Here is a 14,758-nt window from a genome sequence, read left to right as displayed (position 1 = left end):
ACTACCAAGACTTAAGTAATATTAACCTCAAGCTATTTAATAACTTAATACTGATAGTATATTATAGGTCCGGGACCTAAAGGTCCCGTATATTATGATGTGCTTAAAACATAGTATACTTTTCAAAATTCCGGGTCCTTAACATGAGCTTCTTATTCACGTGGAGACACAGAAAAAATTGATCTTTGAATACGTTATTCTTTTGCCAATACAACATGTTCCACCAACTTAAACAAATGAATTTAATAGTAGAGGTTTTCACTTTTCAAAGATAATAGTTGGATTGTTGGATTTTGAATTCGGTCATTGGCACATGCAGAATTTTATTTGTTAGGCCATTGTCAAAACGCAGTCATTTTACTTTTAAGTTCGAACAATTCAATTAAATTTCGATTTATCGAAAGGTAGACTAACCATATATGTTTAGGGGTTAAACACACCAAGTCTTCAGAAAAAATGCAACGCCTTGACAGAAGCCAAATTCTAGTTTTCAATACCGAAAAGACAATACTGATATTATTGTTTGACTTGTAGACTAGAAACCACGATGTTATGACAGTGCAAACCAATACATTAAAGAATATAAGGTCAAATGAAAGAAAAAAACAAATGAGATGAGAGTTTATCAATAAAAGTAAAACTAGATACAAAGGTCGTTGTTTTTCTATCGACCCACACATGTTAACTAAAAAAAAAGTTGATTCGTTAGTCTTTACTATGTCGTCAACTAAAACCGTTGACAGTTGACACTATCAAAAAAGTAGTATATGGTTAGCTTTGCTGTCAAATTAAGCAATTAAGTGGAAACTAGACTTAATTATTTTCATTTATGATTAGTGTATTGACCAAAAAAATTGGTATGATTAAAGTAAAATTAAATTTTAAAAAATGGGTCTGATTAAAGTAAAATTAAAGAAACATTTCCTTGAATTCAATTTATCTGAAAAAATGAAGAAACAAAAAGCTTTAAAATTTAAATAAATACCTGAATAAAGATATGAAACAAAACAAAAAAAAAGTCGTTGAGATTTTGGTGGTCAAAGTGAAGGCTTCAAAAAAATCTTTCCTTTACTGTTTTTTGGATTTTGACTGGAAAAATCTTCGTGGAATGTTACTGGTCTTTAAGGCTGCCATTTATTTCATTCACGATAATCTGTGGTCCAATGTCTGCCACTATCGTCATAATCACTGATCCCTAGCTTTTATGCAATACTAATAAGGATTTGAGCCATATAATATTCGCACTACTTAATAAAGGCATTCTAAAAATGTAGAAACAAATCGAATTTTGTGATTTCTATATGTTTGCTTACACTTTTTCGTATTAGCTTTTTCTAAGCTGTCAAGTGAAACATCATTAGTTAATGAAAACAACATTAAAGAATGGTGTCCAGAGGAGAAAAACAAGTAAATGGGGTTGAAATATCATCAATCATCAATACGTGTTTGATGAGTGCATTATTAAGGAGAGAAGGTGGAGATCCCAACCTTCTCCAATGACTAATTTGCATATAGTTTTTTTGAATTTTATTTTACATAAAAGACTCTTCTAATCAAAAGCAAGAACAGTCCTAATATTAATGTCTATTATAACGGGCACAGTTCAACTGTTCCAACCTTCATTTAATTCTTGTTTATGCCGACGTGATGTTTAAGTGTAGTTCTCTAATACTAGTATTGTTATCGCTAATCACGCAAATGGTAATATAGGGCAAAATGCCAATTAATTCGTACAAGAGATTTGTTGTCACTTGTCACCATGACCATGACGATATAAAAATGACCTAATTGCCTTGCCAAAACCTACATAAACAATGATATAATAATTGCTTTTTTTTACATATATCTAAAAGTATTGACTAAAAATAATTATTTTCATAATTTTTTTTATTTTCTTTGATATTAAAAAATGAAAATATTTAAGGGATTCTCTTTTTCGACGAAATTATATATGAAAATTTATACATTTGGTCCCCCTTGAAATAAAACACTTATTTCGTTTATTAAAGAGTCAGTATATCACTATATTGGAATATGTTGCACCTGGATTTTATTTTTATTATTTATGGAAGAAGAAATATGCTGTTCCATTAGTCAACAATATACTGTATACTTGTTTTCCCCGGTCCATTTTTCCACCATCAAAATATACAATTTCTGATCTTGTAAAATTCAAGTTGATGACTCATTTCCAAATATAGAATTGGACTTTAATGTTCATGTTCGCAGGTCCCCCCACCACTCAATTTCGTTCCAATCTTCCCCACAATGACCCCTCTTTTTCACAAATTTTGGTTCAAACCCACCATCCAAAAACACAAAAACAAAACAATTCAAACTTCAGGGAAGTCAAACAAAACTATAACAAACATTAAGGACCATATTGAAATTTTATACGTTCTTTCATGGAACTTTCATTGTAATCTACTACAACGCTACACTTACTCGGTGTGTACACCTGAAATTAAACCCTCTACACAGTATATATACACAAACACAATCTCACTTCCCAACACATCAAACCCATAACTTCTAAATCTCAACACCACCCAAAACAAACAACAAAAAGAAGAAACCTTTTAAAAGAGAATCATCTAAGAAGCAAAACAAAACAAAAATGGTATCTTTAGCAACAGAGAAGAAGCAAGATCTTAACCTACTGTCTAGAATCGCCTCCGGTGACGGCCACGGCGAGAACTCTTCTTATTTCGAGGGTTGGAAAGCGTATGAAGAGAACCCATTTCACCCAATTGATAGACCTGATGGTGTTATCCAAATGGGTCTCGCTGAAAATCAGGTAATTCACAAATAAAAATCCAAACTTTATTTTTTTCTTCTCTCTCTGTTACTGTAACCTAACTTTGGTGGATTTGTTTACTCAAATTGTGTAGCTCTGTGGTGATTTGATGCGTAAATGGGTTATAGAACATCCAGAAGCTTCGATTTGTACAGAACAAGGTGTGAATCAGTTCAGTGACATTGCAATCTTCCAAGATTATCATGGCTTACCTGAATTTAGACAAGTAAGTACTCTGAACTCAAAGCCAGTTTCATCACTTTTAGGTTTTGATTGGTTTCAAAATATTCTAACTTTATTGTTCCTTTTTCAGGCTGTAGCGAAGTTTATGGAGAAGACAAGAAACAACAGAGTTAAGTTTGATCCTGACCGGATTGTTATGAGCGGCGGCGCAACAGGAGCACACGAGACCGTTGCTTTCTGTTTAGCTAATCCTGGTGATGGTTTCTTAGTACCAACTCCTTATTATCCAGGGTATGTTCAAAAAGATCATCATCATATTGTTCACTGAGTCACAGTAGAGTTTTGGTTTGGTTTGGTTATCTAAATTTGGTTTGGTTTGGTTTTCAGGTTTGATAGAGATTTGAGATGGAGAACCGGAGTGAATCTTGTACCTGTTACTTGTCACAGCTCTGATGGGTTTAAGATCACGGTGGAAGCTTTGGAAGATGCGTATGAAAAGGCGCTGTTATCGAATATTCCGGTTAAGGGTTTGCTTATGACGAATCCTTCGAATCCGCTTGGTACGACATTAGACCGGGAATGTTTGAAGTCTCTAGTTAACTTCACCAATGAGAAAAGGATTCATCTTATTGCGGATGAGATCTACGCCGCTACTACGTTTGGTCAATCTGAGTTTATAAGTGTTGCTGAAGTGATCGAGGAGATCGAAGATTGTAACCGTGATTTGATTCATATTGTCTATAGTCTATCCAAAGATATGGGGCTGCCTGGTTTTAGAGTTGGTATAATATACTCTTACAATGACCGGGTGGTTCAGATCGCGAGGAAAATGTCAAGTTTCGGTTTGGTTTCGTCGCAAACGCAGCGTTTGATCGCTAAAATGTTGTCTGATGAAGACTTTGTGGACGAGTTTATCCGCGAGAGCAAATTGCGGTTAGCTGCAAGGCACAAAGAGTTAACCACCGGTTTAGATGGTTTAGGAATTGGTTGGTTAAAAGCCGAAGCCGGTTTGTTCTTATGGATGGATTTAAGAAATCTCTTGAAGACAGCTACATTCGATTCGGAAACCGAGCTATGGCGCGTGATCGTGCACCAGGTGAAGCTGAACGTGTCTCCAGGAGGTTCGTTTCATTGCCACGAACCGGGATGGTTCAGAGTGTGTTTTGCGAACATGGATCACAAGACTATGGAGACAGCTTTAGAGAGGATCAGAGTGTTCACTAGTCAACTCGAGGAAGAGACTAAACCGGTGGCTGCAGCACCTATGATGGCTAAGAAGAAGAAGAAGTGTTGGCAGAGTAACCTCAGGTTGAGCTTTAGTGACAAAAGGCGGTTCGATGATGGCTTCTTCTCGCCTCATTCACCTGTGCCGCCTTCTCCGCTAGTCCGTGCACAGACTTAAAAGAACGTTTTATATTTTGACTAGAGACCAGTCGTAAATTTGAAAGATCAATTTCTTTAACATTGATTGTGACATTTGTCTAATTTAATGTATAGCTACGACTATCAAAGTTGAATTATTTTATAATGTATCTCTCTATGTAATGTAATGTTAACCAATTGAATAATATAAATGAGAAATCAGAATTTGTTAACCGTTGTCAAACCGGTCTATACAGATAACTCATATCTCAATGAATTAGTTCCAAACTTCCAATCATGTGTTCTGAGTTCTGACGCCTAAATTTTTAATTATAATTAGAATCAAACGTTGATTTAACCAGCATAACCGGGAACCGGACATGGTAAACCGGTAAATTGACCGGTTCAATGTGGAATCTCCGTTTTAAAACAAGCTTAAGGGCCGCTAAACTGGGAAATACATGTGCAGGAAGTTGAAGAATTTGGGCTATTGTCCAAGACGAGAAACAATTGTTTGAAGTATTTGAGCTCAAAATCAGCCCAAGATATTGAGCTATTGTTGCAATTATTTGTGGCCCAAAAATTTAGTGTAAACGGACATCAGATTTTTTTTTTTTTTTTTGGCAAACTCACATCAGATTTAAAACGTCTAATTACGATTATGCATCTCATTAACTAAGAATTTTAAAATATATTTTCTGTATTAAAAAAAAACAACTTATGAAAATAACATAAATATAAAATTTTTCTATTTATATATAAGATAATCTATTATACCGGTTGGACACTGCTTTGCCGCCGAATTCATCAAAAATTGGTCTCGGCAAAGGAAAAAAACCAAACTTATATTGTTGCGGATGCTATCAGTGGAGAAGTAAGGGGCATAAAAAAACTGAGAGCATCAACCCATTAATAAAAATAATCAATTATTATTAGTCTAACTAATTATGTTAAGTTTTTCACATATATGAAAATAAATTTGTTTATAATTACTTTTAAATAAAATAATGTACTAACAAATTGTACGACAACTAATAGATCTCTTTACATTATAACTCAGACCAAAATTTCATAAAGGCTGGTAATAAAAATGATAAAATTGCCAAAAGAGTATTTTAAGAGGGAAATACAAATGGAAACTGAATCAAAGAGGGAAATTACAATTGTAAGTCTAAAAAAATGAATATAAGTGAATTATCTATAGAAAGGTTGAATTAATAGCTTTCCAGTTATATTCGTATATTCATAGGTATTGTCCTGAAAATTTTGAATTCACGCTTTAGCTTTGACTTTCCCAAATTGTCGGCAAATTCTGTACAAGATGGATCATTTTAAACTGTCATAATGTATTCTATGAGAATAAATACATATCCAAACAAAGTAATAAATATATATATTTCTTAGAAATAGAAAATATGTTAATTTAGTGAACATGTTAAAGTTGCAATAAGAACTTACTATGATATGAAAGTGACATCTTAATAGTTGTAGTTAAAAGTTAAATAATTTTTTCTTTTCGTTGGGAAAGCTGAGCAATTAAGTTTTTGAAGTTGTTCAAACAAAAGAAAGACCATTATATGTCAATTATAAATGTGCACCTTTTTTATAAGGAAGAATAATGAATATGTTGATTCTGTATATTGTAATGTAATAATAATATAAAGTTTTTAGTTTTAATTTTTGCATATAAGAGTTTCAAGAATTCTAATGTAATCATATCGAGAATCAACGTTTAATATTGCATACAAATATAAAATACAACAATAAAAATAGTTTACCTTATGTGATGTGACTTCGAAGATCAAGTAAATATTATATGATGGTTTAGTCTTAATGTTTATTTTGTATTTAAACCAAAAAAATTCTTCTCAATAGTTATACTAAATTAAATATTCAAAAGATTAAACAACTATATAAAAGATTGTACCGTGGATACATATTATTATTACTAACACAGAGGTATAAATAAATAACATTTTAACAAGTATCATAAATCGTATATATAAAAAAAAAAAACTCAAGCCTAGCATGGATTTGAAACCTAGTGCAAAAGTAAAATTAAGAACTATGTCATTCAAAACATCTGTTGGGATTACTGCAAAAGTAAGAAATTTGAAGTGAATCCTATCAAATTCAGTAGTTAAAGTTTAACAATAAAATATAATTGAATAGTTCAAAACAAAAGAGAATTTTTGAGAAATATTTCTTTTGGTGTATTCTGTTTCAAAAATACTACTTTCATCTATCCATTTTCAAAAATATTATTTTTTAAATATGAAAAATTATAAAGTTTTATATGGTTCACTTCTAGATAATAACTACTACCTCTAAACTTGATCCAAATATTTATAAAGTTTTAAAACATTTTAAAAAGGTTTTACAAAGTTTTTAAAAGGTTTACAAGATTTTTAAAATTTTATTAAAAGGCATTTATACTGTATTTATAAAATATTAGATAAGGCTCGCGTTATTACACGGCTAAAAATTAAAAAAAATTATTGACAATAATTAAGTAGTAATATACATGTTTTTAGATTTTATCTTGTAACATTTTAATATTGAATATGGACTTCTCATATTTTATGTTAATACTCTCTCAGTTTCATTATATAAGAGTTTTATGACTTTTTTTGTTCTATTTTATAATATTTTCTCAAATTTTTCTTTACAATTTTTATTAATATAACAATTTATGAATATTTGAAATATGCAGTATATTTTCTTTTGGTTAAAGTTTTATGAAAGAGATAATATTTATTGTTTATTAATCTTTATGCTTTTACCCAAAAACTCTTATAGCACAGTGAGTACCTTTTAAATATCTATAACATCATAATAAACCATATTTTAAGTTTAATTACACATTTCATCTTAATGCATAGAATTAAATATTTTATATCAAACACAATTAATACATGATATCAAATCTATATCTTAGTAAGAATTGAAAATAAAAATAAAAATTAATTATAACATCCGCGAACCAAAATTTGGGATTTTGGGGATGGGTGTCGATCGACACCAGGGTAGTGTCGATCGACACCAGCTTTTCTGGTTCGACCAGATTGTTTTAATTATCGATTTGGGTCGGTTTGATTTAGGAAAAATCATTGAACCGAGATATTTAAGTGTTTTGTCGACATAAAGGGTTTTGTAAAGAGTTTTTGGTCGCCGTTTCATCATTTTGAGAGAAAAGAGAGAAAAAGAGAGTTCTTGAAATTCTGGGAGAGATTGGTGAACTTATTGGTTGTTCTTGAGAGATCTGAAGCTAGGAAGGTGCTAGAAGCTTGCTAGGAGGGTTGGATTTGTTGCTGTTGGTCAAAATCTTCTTGCAAAGAGGTGAGTGCATGACCATGACTGATCTTTGTGGTTGGATGTGGGTTTCTATGAGTTTCCAGGAGTTTTGGATGAGTTTCAGACGATTTGGAGGAGTTGGGAAGCGGATCTTCGATTTTTGGCTTCGTGCAGAAACAAGTTGCAGAGCCGGTGTCGATCGACACCAAGTGTGGAGTGTCGATCGACACTTAGGTGGTGTCGGTGACACCATTTCCTGTCAGCAGCGGCTGACGTCTATTTTTCTTGGTTTGTTTGTGGTTGGTTGTTATTTGTTAAATTAAACATTGGTATCTCAGTTGCTTGTGTGTATAGCCCAGTAGATGGGAGGATTGCCTCATTAAGTATTTGCGATAATACTTACGCATCTCAATTGTTGCTTGTGGTGTGCAGGTTTGTGACGTGGAATCATGGCGATGAGGAGGAGGATGATCTAGGGTCTCGGTTGTGTGTTGTTGGACTTGTTATATTGTTTATATTGGAACCTTGGATAGAGTTATGCTAGGTTGTGGGATAGATTGGTTAGGAATGTTATTGGATTGATGATGTATTGGTTTTGTAATATTGGTATGTTTCCGCTGTGTATTATGGTTATTGCTGGTTTAATGTTGAGTTGTGGTTTGGGTTGGTTTAATTAAATAGTATGGAATGCTTAATTATATTATTAAAAAATAAAAAAAATGGGTCGGGTTGTTTCAGAGCCCTTACGGTTCTAGGGCGGTTAAGGGGTTTGGTTTAGAGCGGTTTAAGAATTTAATTGGTTGAATTATTTTCCTATTGTTGGATGCATGATGTTGTGTGATGAATTTGATTATGAGTAGTTAGTCAATTTGCATGTGGTATGGAGTCCTAGTATCATCCTCTTCGAGCCTTCAATGATATTCCACGGTAAGATGTGTGCTTTGTGTGCGGTTTTGAATTATGTGCTTAGCTTTCTGTTCTGGGTAGTGTAGATGGTTAAGGGTGGAGCTGTTACTTGTCGTGGACACGGACGTGGTCGGGGACGCGGTCGTGGTCATGGTAGGGGCAGAGTCCCAGCAATTGGTGAGTCTGTTGAGCAGAGTGTGACAGCTGAGGGTGTCGGCTAGTCGTAGGACTTCCAAGAGGGGTCCATGAGTGTGGCTGGTGGTGGTACTGATAGGTCCGTAGGCGCCGAGGGGGTCGGTGTGGGCGGTGTCAGTGCTCGGGTGGCCGATGGTGCTAGGGTTTTGGGTGTGGGAATCCTAGCAGATCGAGCCCCTGTAGGAGGTGTTAATATGGCGGGCTTGTTGACACAGCTGTTGGAGCGGATACCGGGAATGGGTACGGCTCAAGCTCAGGTAGTGCCACCAGTGGTGGCGGAGGAGCAGCAACCAGTGGCTGCGGATGTGAGAGCTCGTGCTCGTTATGTGTCTATGCTGAGGGAGATCATAACATTGATACTGTGCAGTTTTTGGGTGGTACGGATCCTACTGCTGCATATGCGTAGAGGACGAGTGTGGAACGTAACTTCCAGACTCTGTGATGTCCTGTGGAGTTTTGGGTAGACATAGGGGTCCACAACTTGATAGGTGACGCTCAGTTGTGGTGGAGATCAGTGGCTGCTAGGAGAGTGCAAAGGGAGATGACTTGGGCTGACTTCGTGGAGGAGTTCAACCGCAAATATTTTCCTGGGGAGGCGTTACACCGGTTGGAGGTGCAGTTCCTTCAGTTATCTCAGGGGACTCGGTCGATACGGGAGCTGGACTTAGAGTTCAATCGACTTCTGTCTTATGGTCGAGCGATGGAGTCTGAAGAGGCTCAGGTTAGGAGGTTCATGAGGGCAGTTCATGAGGACTTGAGGGTCCACTGCAGAGGGAGGAGTTACGCTACGAGGGCGGAGCTAGTGGAGACTGCACCTGAGATAGAGGATGACTTGAGGTCACAGGTAGTGGTGGTCAGTCCAGCGGTTCAGAAAGAGAAGACATTGGAGCTGAGCATTCCGAGCAAGGGTAACAAGTCGGAGCAAAGGCATAATAGGAAGCGGGAGGACACATCGGTGACAAACCAAGGCGGTCAGGGATGCTATGGGTGCGGGAACACGGATCATAGGTTGGCAAGCTGTCCCAAGAGGACACATTCGAGTGTGCTTTTACTACAAGGAGATGGGACATATCAGGCCTCAGTGTCCGAGATTGCAGCAGTTGACAGTGGGAGGGGTGCAGCCGAAGGAAGGGCGAGGCACCAATCCCATAGTTTAGTTTAGCTTCTGTTCTTTTTTATTTCAGTTATGTATTTTAATAAAAATGGAGTTCTTTGGTTTATGTGATTTGTGGATCTTGTGGAAAAGGAAATCGCTCGTGAGTTCTAGAAATGGAAAGTTTTCATAAATAGAAAGTTACTAAATATGCAAAGTGTCTAGGGAATAAGAGCTTTGCTATTTATGGAAAGGGTCGTTGCAAAAGGAAAATAGAAAGTTCCAGAAAAGAGAAATTTCCTTAAATAGAAAGTTCCAGAAAAGGAAAGTTTCCATAAATAGAATATTCTATAAATAGTTAGGACTTGTCTATTTTTGGGGAAAAGGATGTGAAATGCCGGAGTGGCGGGAATATTGAGTGGATGACCTAAAGAGTGGTCACAGATGAGATGATCAGTTCTCAAGGATTTTTTGATTGATGATGTCACGGTGCTAAGAGGATATGTGGGTTCTAGAATGGGAAGTTTTATGAATAGTTAAATCTTGCCAATTTATGGAAAGTGCAGTTGCAAACAGGAAGTTCTAGGAATAGTTAGAACTTACCTATTTTTGGAAAGGGAGTGTGAGGACACCCAAATGGTTGAGATGTTTTAGAGTTGGCCTGAAGAGTGGTCATGATGGTGGTGATATTCCGGTGAGGGAATATGGTGGTGGGTAAGACATTGTGATGTTTTACGCGAACCACGAGAGGTAGTTCCGGTCGGGAGATGCTTATAGACGTTAGGACTTGTTTGCTCATGGGGAGATGATCAGTTCTCCTGGGGAGATGATTAGTTCTCCCGAGGAGATAATTAGTTCTCCGGAGGAGATGATTAGTTCTGCTGGGGAGATGATTAGTTCTCCCGAGGGGATGATTAGTTCCCCTGGTGCCCCGCGGGCTTGACAGGTTGCGACCCTGAGAGCGGTAGAGGAGATGATTAGTTCTCCTAGGGGATGATTTGTTCCCCGGAGGGGATGAGTAGTTCCCGTGGTACCGAGATCTCGAGGGTGACAATCTGAGAGTGAGACGGTATGGCTCGAGGACGACTGTAGCACCCCCGGACTGCTCTATGCCCCGGAAAAGGACACGAAACGCCCTGGGTCGCCACAGTGTCGAGAGATTGCATCCTGGTAGTCTGGCCGAGGGACGGAAGCTGCAGCTTCCCGACCAGTCCTCTTGGACGCGACTCCGCCCGGGCCGAGGTTCGCTTAGGCTTTGCAACCCTCGCGGCCCTGGCGCGTTATGTTGGCCCGGACAAGGCCAATGTATCGGATGCAACTTGCCATGTTTCCCCAAAAACCGAATTTATATTACTTAATAAGTTATTACATTGAAAATAAGTTATCAAGCAATATACATATAGAGTCGGAAAAACTTATAGAATACATTTAGGAAAATATATAGTGTTTTACAAACAACACACAACAAACGACCCTATCCGGTACCCTACGTTTGCTCCAGCTCTACTCTCAACTAAGCTCCTTGCACACATAAATATTATCATGAGTAATCTAAGATTACTTAGTGAGCCTGGGTACCCCAACCTAAACATGCATTCTACTTTATCCCACCCCATCTACCCGAACAAGCAAGGAAACAAGCAAGCAATCATACAAACAACAACAACAAGCTACGCACTCAACCGAGCTGTGCACTCTATCATACTACGCACTTAATCAAAGCTACGCAACGAAAGCATTAGCGGAAGCATCACATCAACAACAAGGTTAGATCAGTCCTCACTCGACTTGATCGACCTAATCTCCTCTCTCAACACTAAGGCGTCCTAAAGTCAGACAAGGGTTACTTGACTACTCTAGACTCTCTACACTTACAACCACAACAAGACGTCCTAGAGTCCTACAAAGTTACTCGTACACTCTAGACTCTTTCACCTAAGGGCCCTGTCGATTTCTGTTCCATTTCTTGACACACCCAATGCTGAAACCACACAGGTAACCAGCAAAGGAGAATTTCCCACGCTGAAACCACACAGGTAACCAGCGTGAGCCCAAAAAGCTACGACGTCTAGTAGCGGTCATTCTAGTGGCCAACTAGACATGACATTGTCTCACGCAAGTGTGCACTGGGAACTTCCCGTGAGACAATCAACATTCACATAGAACAGACAACAGACACTCTATCCTAGCTACGACTCAAGAACTCTCCTCAATTCAAGAGACTAGCTAAGACCACGCTACAACTCATAGGTTAGCAAACACTAAGAGTTTAGCACTACCACAACACATGCAGTTAACAAGAAATACCACAAAGTTATTTCAAGTTAAACCATAACCTCAACACCAATCAACCCGTCTACTAGATGGAGGTCAACGGGATCCATCCAAAGCGGTGATAAACTCATCAAGCAAGAATTCAAGCCTACTAGCAAGCAATTCAAGCAAAACAACCACAAAAATCTACAAGCAGTGAGAACTACAATTCAAGCAGCCTAGATTTTTCTACATGCATGAAACTAACCTATCCGATTCTTAAGCAAGTCACATTTGCTACAAAAATCTATTAGTTCTGCTCACCATGCGAATCCTTGGTCCAAATTTTAAGCAAAAATTACATTGCTAAACATGCATCAATTCCTCACGAATTATGCTTCTCAATTCTAATCACTTCTCATCATGCAAGGTGATTCCTAGCGTAATTCTATGTTCATAACATGAATTCTAGCGAATCCTACCATTTACGCATGCAATCATCTATCTATCTAGTTCTACCATGAACCTAGAATAGATGCAACAATCAATAGGTACGTACATGGTCCGAAGGACCCGTGCAGCACCCCACACAACCTACCAAGGATTCTAACACACAAAGATCGCAGAACTCACAGTGATTGGCAAATTGATTCTCCGGACTTCACATCACCGCGGATCAGACAGCCTCTTCCTTCTCACCAACAGCGTCGCTTCGACTCGACCCCTTCTCAACTCGACAGCACTTTCCCGGCTTCGAAGATGTTTCTCTCCTCTTGAGAGAAAACAAGAATTAAGAGCTTTTATTTTTCTTCTTCTTTTGAGCTAAGTGATGGTAATGTGAAGGGTGGCCTCCCTTATATAGAGCAGTTGGGCGGTGCACCTTGCCAATGCATGGCGTGCAAATGCTCGATTCTCCTCTCCTCTTCTCTTCGGCGAGCACTTGGCCTCCAAGTTTTTCTAGATTCCTCTCCTATCTCCCATGATTTGGTAGACTCAAAGGAATATCTCCTTTGTCTCCCCACTTTGCTTCCTCCCATTGGTCCAACACCTAGAAACATAATAATTATGTTCTATTCTTGTGGTTTCAAAGACACAATGATTGAGATTCATGTTTTCATGAATTCCCATTGGCCAAATGCAAAAATTCGTTTCACATTTGCACCGCCAACAACCTCCGCAAAATCTGGATTTTTGTCGACTTCGCCGGCGTTCGTCCTACCTTCCGACAAAACTCTGTCCTCGACCGCAACCGCTTCAGTACTCCTTGGCACATTCGGTCTTTCTCGGCAGTTTTTGTCTTCTCTCGGCAATCCTCGACATGCCTCGACATTCCTCGGTACTTCTCGTCAATCGTCGACACACTTTGACGTTCTTCGACATTTCTCGGCAATTTTCGACACGCTTCGACATTCTTCGACATGTCTTGGCAATCGTCGACACGCTTCGACATTCTTCGACATTTCTCGGCAATCCTCGATATGCCTCGGTACCCTCGGTACGACTCGGTACCATCTCTCGATACGTCTCGGCCACTTCTCGGCCATCGTCTGGACACTCCGTCCTGGGTTGGCTGTCTCCCAACTCGATAATTTTTTCCTCGGGCATCCTCCGGGTCTCATTCTTCATTTCTCTTCTTCTTCTTCCAGAGCCTTTTCAGGGTCATTTCCTCGAACTTTTTATTTCGGGATTTCTAGCTTCGATGAGGGTCATTACAGCGACGGTCTAAGAGTGCAGACGGTGCAGTTTGAAGGTTGTGAACTGAGAATGTGTGAGTGAGAGAGAAAACAATGTCTAGTTAGTGGGTATGAGCATAATGACTGGATGTAGACCTCAGAGGTCGGAATAGATCTCGTTTTTTTGTGTTGTGCTTACCAGTGGGGTCAGGGTTGTGTGGACCATTGGTTCACGTAGATGTGCGGGCTGTTGCGACAATGGTACAGAGAACCTTGGTTGACGGTGTTTAGTCCGATCAGAGGATGTGCGGGCCGTGGTGACGGTTGCACAGAGGTCCTTGGCGGACGGACAGTGCTGCGGGATTCAAGGACGAATCCATATTGGTGGGGGAGAATTGTAACATCCGCGAACCAAAATTGGGGATTTGGGGATGGGTGTCGATCGACACCAGGGTAGTGTCGATTGACACCAGCTTTTCTGGTTCGACCAAATTGTTTTAATTATCGATTTGGGTCGGTTTGTTTTAGGAAAAACCATTGAACCAAGATATTTAAGTGTTTTGTCGATAGAAAGGGTTTTGTAAAGAGTTTTTGGTCGCTGTTTCATCGTTTTGAGAGAAAAGAGAGAGAAAAAAGTGTTCTTGAGATTTTGGGAGAGATTGGTGAGATTCTTGGCTGTTCTTGAGAGATCTGAAGCTAGGAAGGTGCTAGAAGCTTGCTAGGAGGGTTGGATTTATTGCTGTTGGTCATAATCTTCCTGCAAATAGGTGAGTGCATGACCATGACTGATCTAAGCCTGAGAATCCTTTGTTTTTCTTGTTTCTTTGTTGTTTGTGTTGTATTCTTGTGTCTTTGTGGTTGGATGTGGGTTTCTATGAGTTTCCAGGAGTTTTGGTTTTTTTTTATTCCAGCCTCTATCTGCTTCTTTTGTTGGCTCTACTCCTCTTCAGCACTTATCCATGCTCCTTGGGATCCAAATCACCTGATTATGCAAGAAACAAT

The 14,758-nt window shown here is 38.4% G+C and overlaps 1 protein-coding gene across 1 annotated transcript; it reads left to right on the top strand.

Annotated features, from left to right (window-relative positions):
• LOC104718982 (1-aminocyclopropane-1-carboxylate synthase 6) lies at nt 2,506-4,575 on the top strand. The gene is made up of 4 exons (XM_010436814.2): nt 2,506-2,797; nt 2,892-3,023; nt 3,111-3,271; nt 3,368-4,575. The coding sequence occupies exons 1-4, from the start codon at nt 2,618-2,620 to the stop codon at nt 4,380-4,382; spliced, it is 1,488 nt and encodes a 495-aa protein (XP_010435116.1). The 5' UTR covers nt 2,506-2,617; the 3' UTR covers nt 4,383-4,575.

The sequence above is a fragment of the Camelina sativa genome, chromosome 2, assembly GCF_000633955.1.
Source record: "Camelina sativa cultivar DH55 chromosome 2, Cs, whole genome shotgun sequence".
In the NCBI taxonomy this organism is placed as follows: Eukaryota; Viridiplantae; Streptophyta; class Magnoliopsida; order Brassicales; family Brassicaceae; genus Camelina; species Camelina sativa.
The sequence above is the reverse complement of the archived record's forward strand: the minus strand, read 5'-3'. Positions and strand labels throughout refer to the sequence as shown.

Bases quoted from the DNA above. Each gene is read 5' to 3' on its own strand.
- LOC104718982 (XM_010436814.2), top strand. From the start codon at position 2,618: ATGGTATCTTTAGCAACAGAGAAGAAGCAAGATCTTAACCTACTGTCT. The intron at 3,024-3,110 runs GTAAGTACTCTG...TTCCTTTTTCAG, and splicing joins GCTTACCTGAATTTAGACAA to GCTGTAGCGAAGTTTATGGA. The intron at 3,272-3,367 runs GTATGTTCAAAA...TTTGGTTTTCAG, and splicing joins CCAACTCCTTATTATCCAGG to GTTTGATAGAGATTTGAGAT.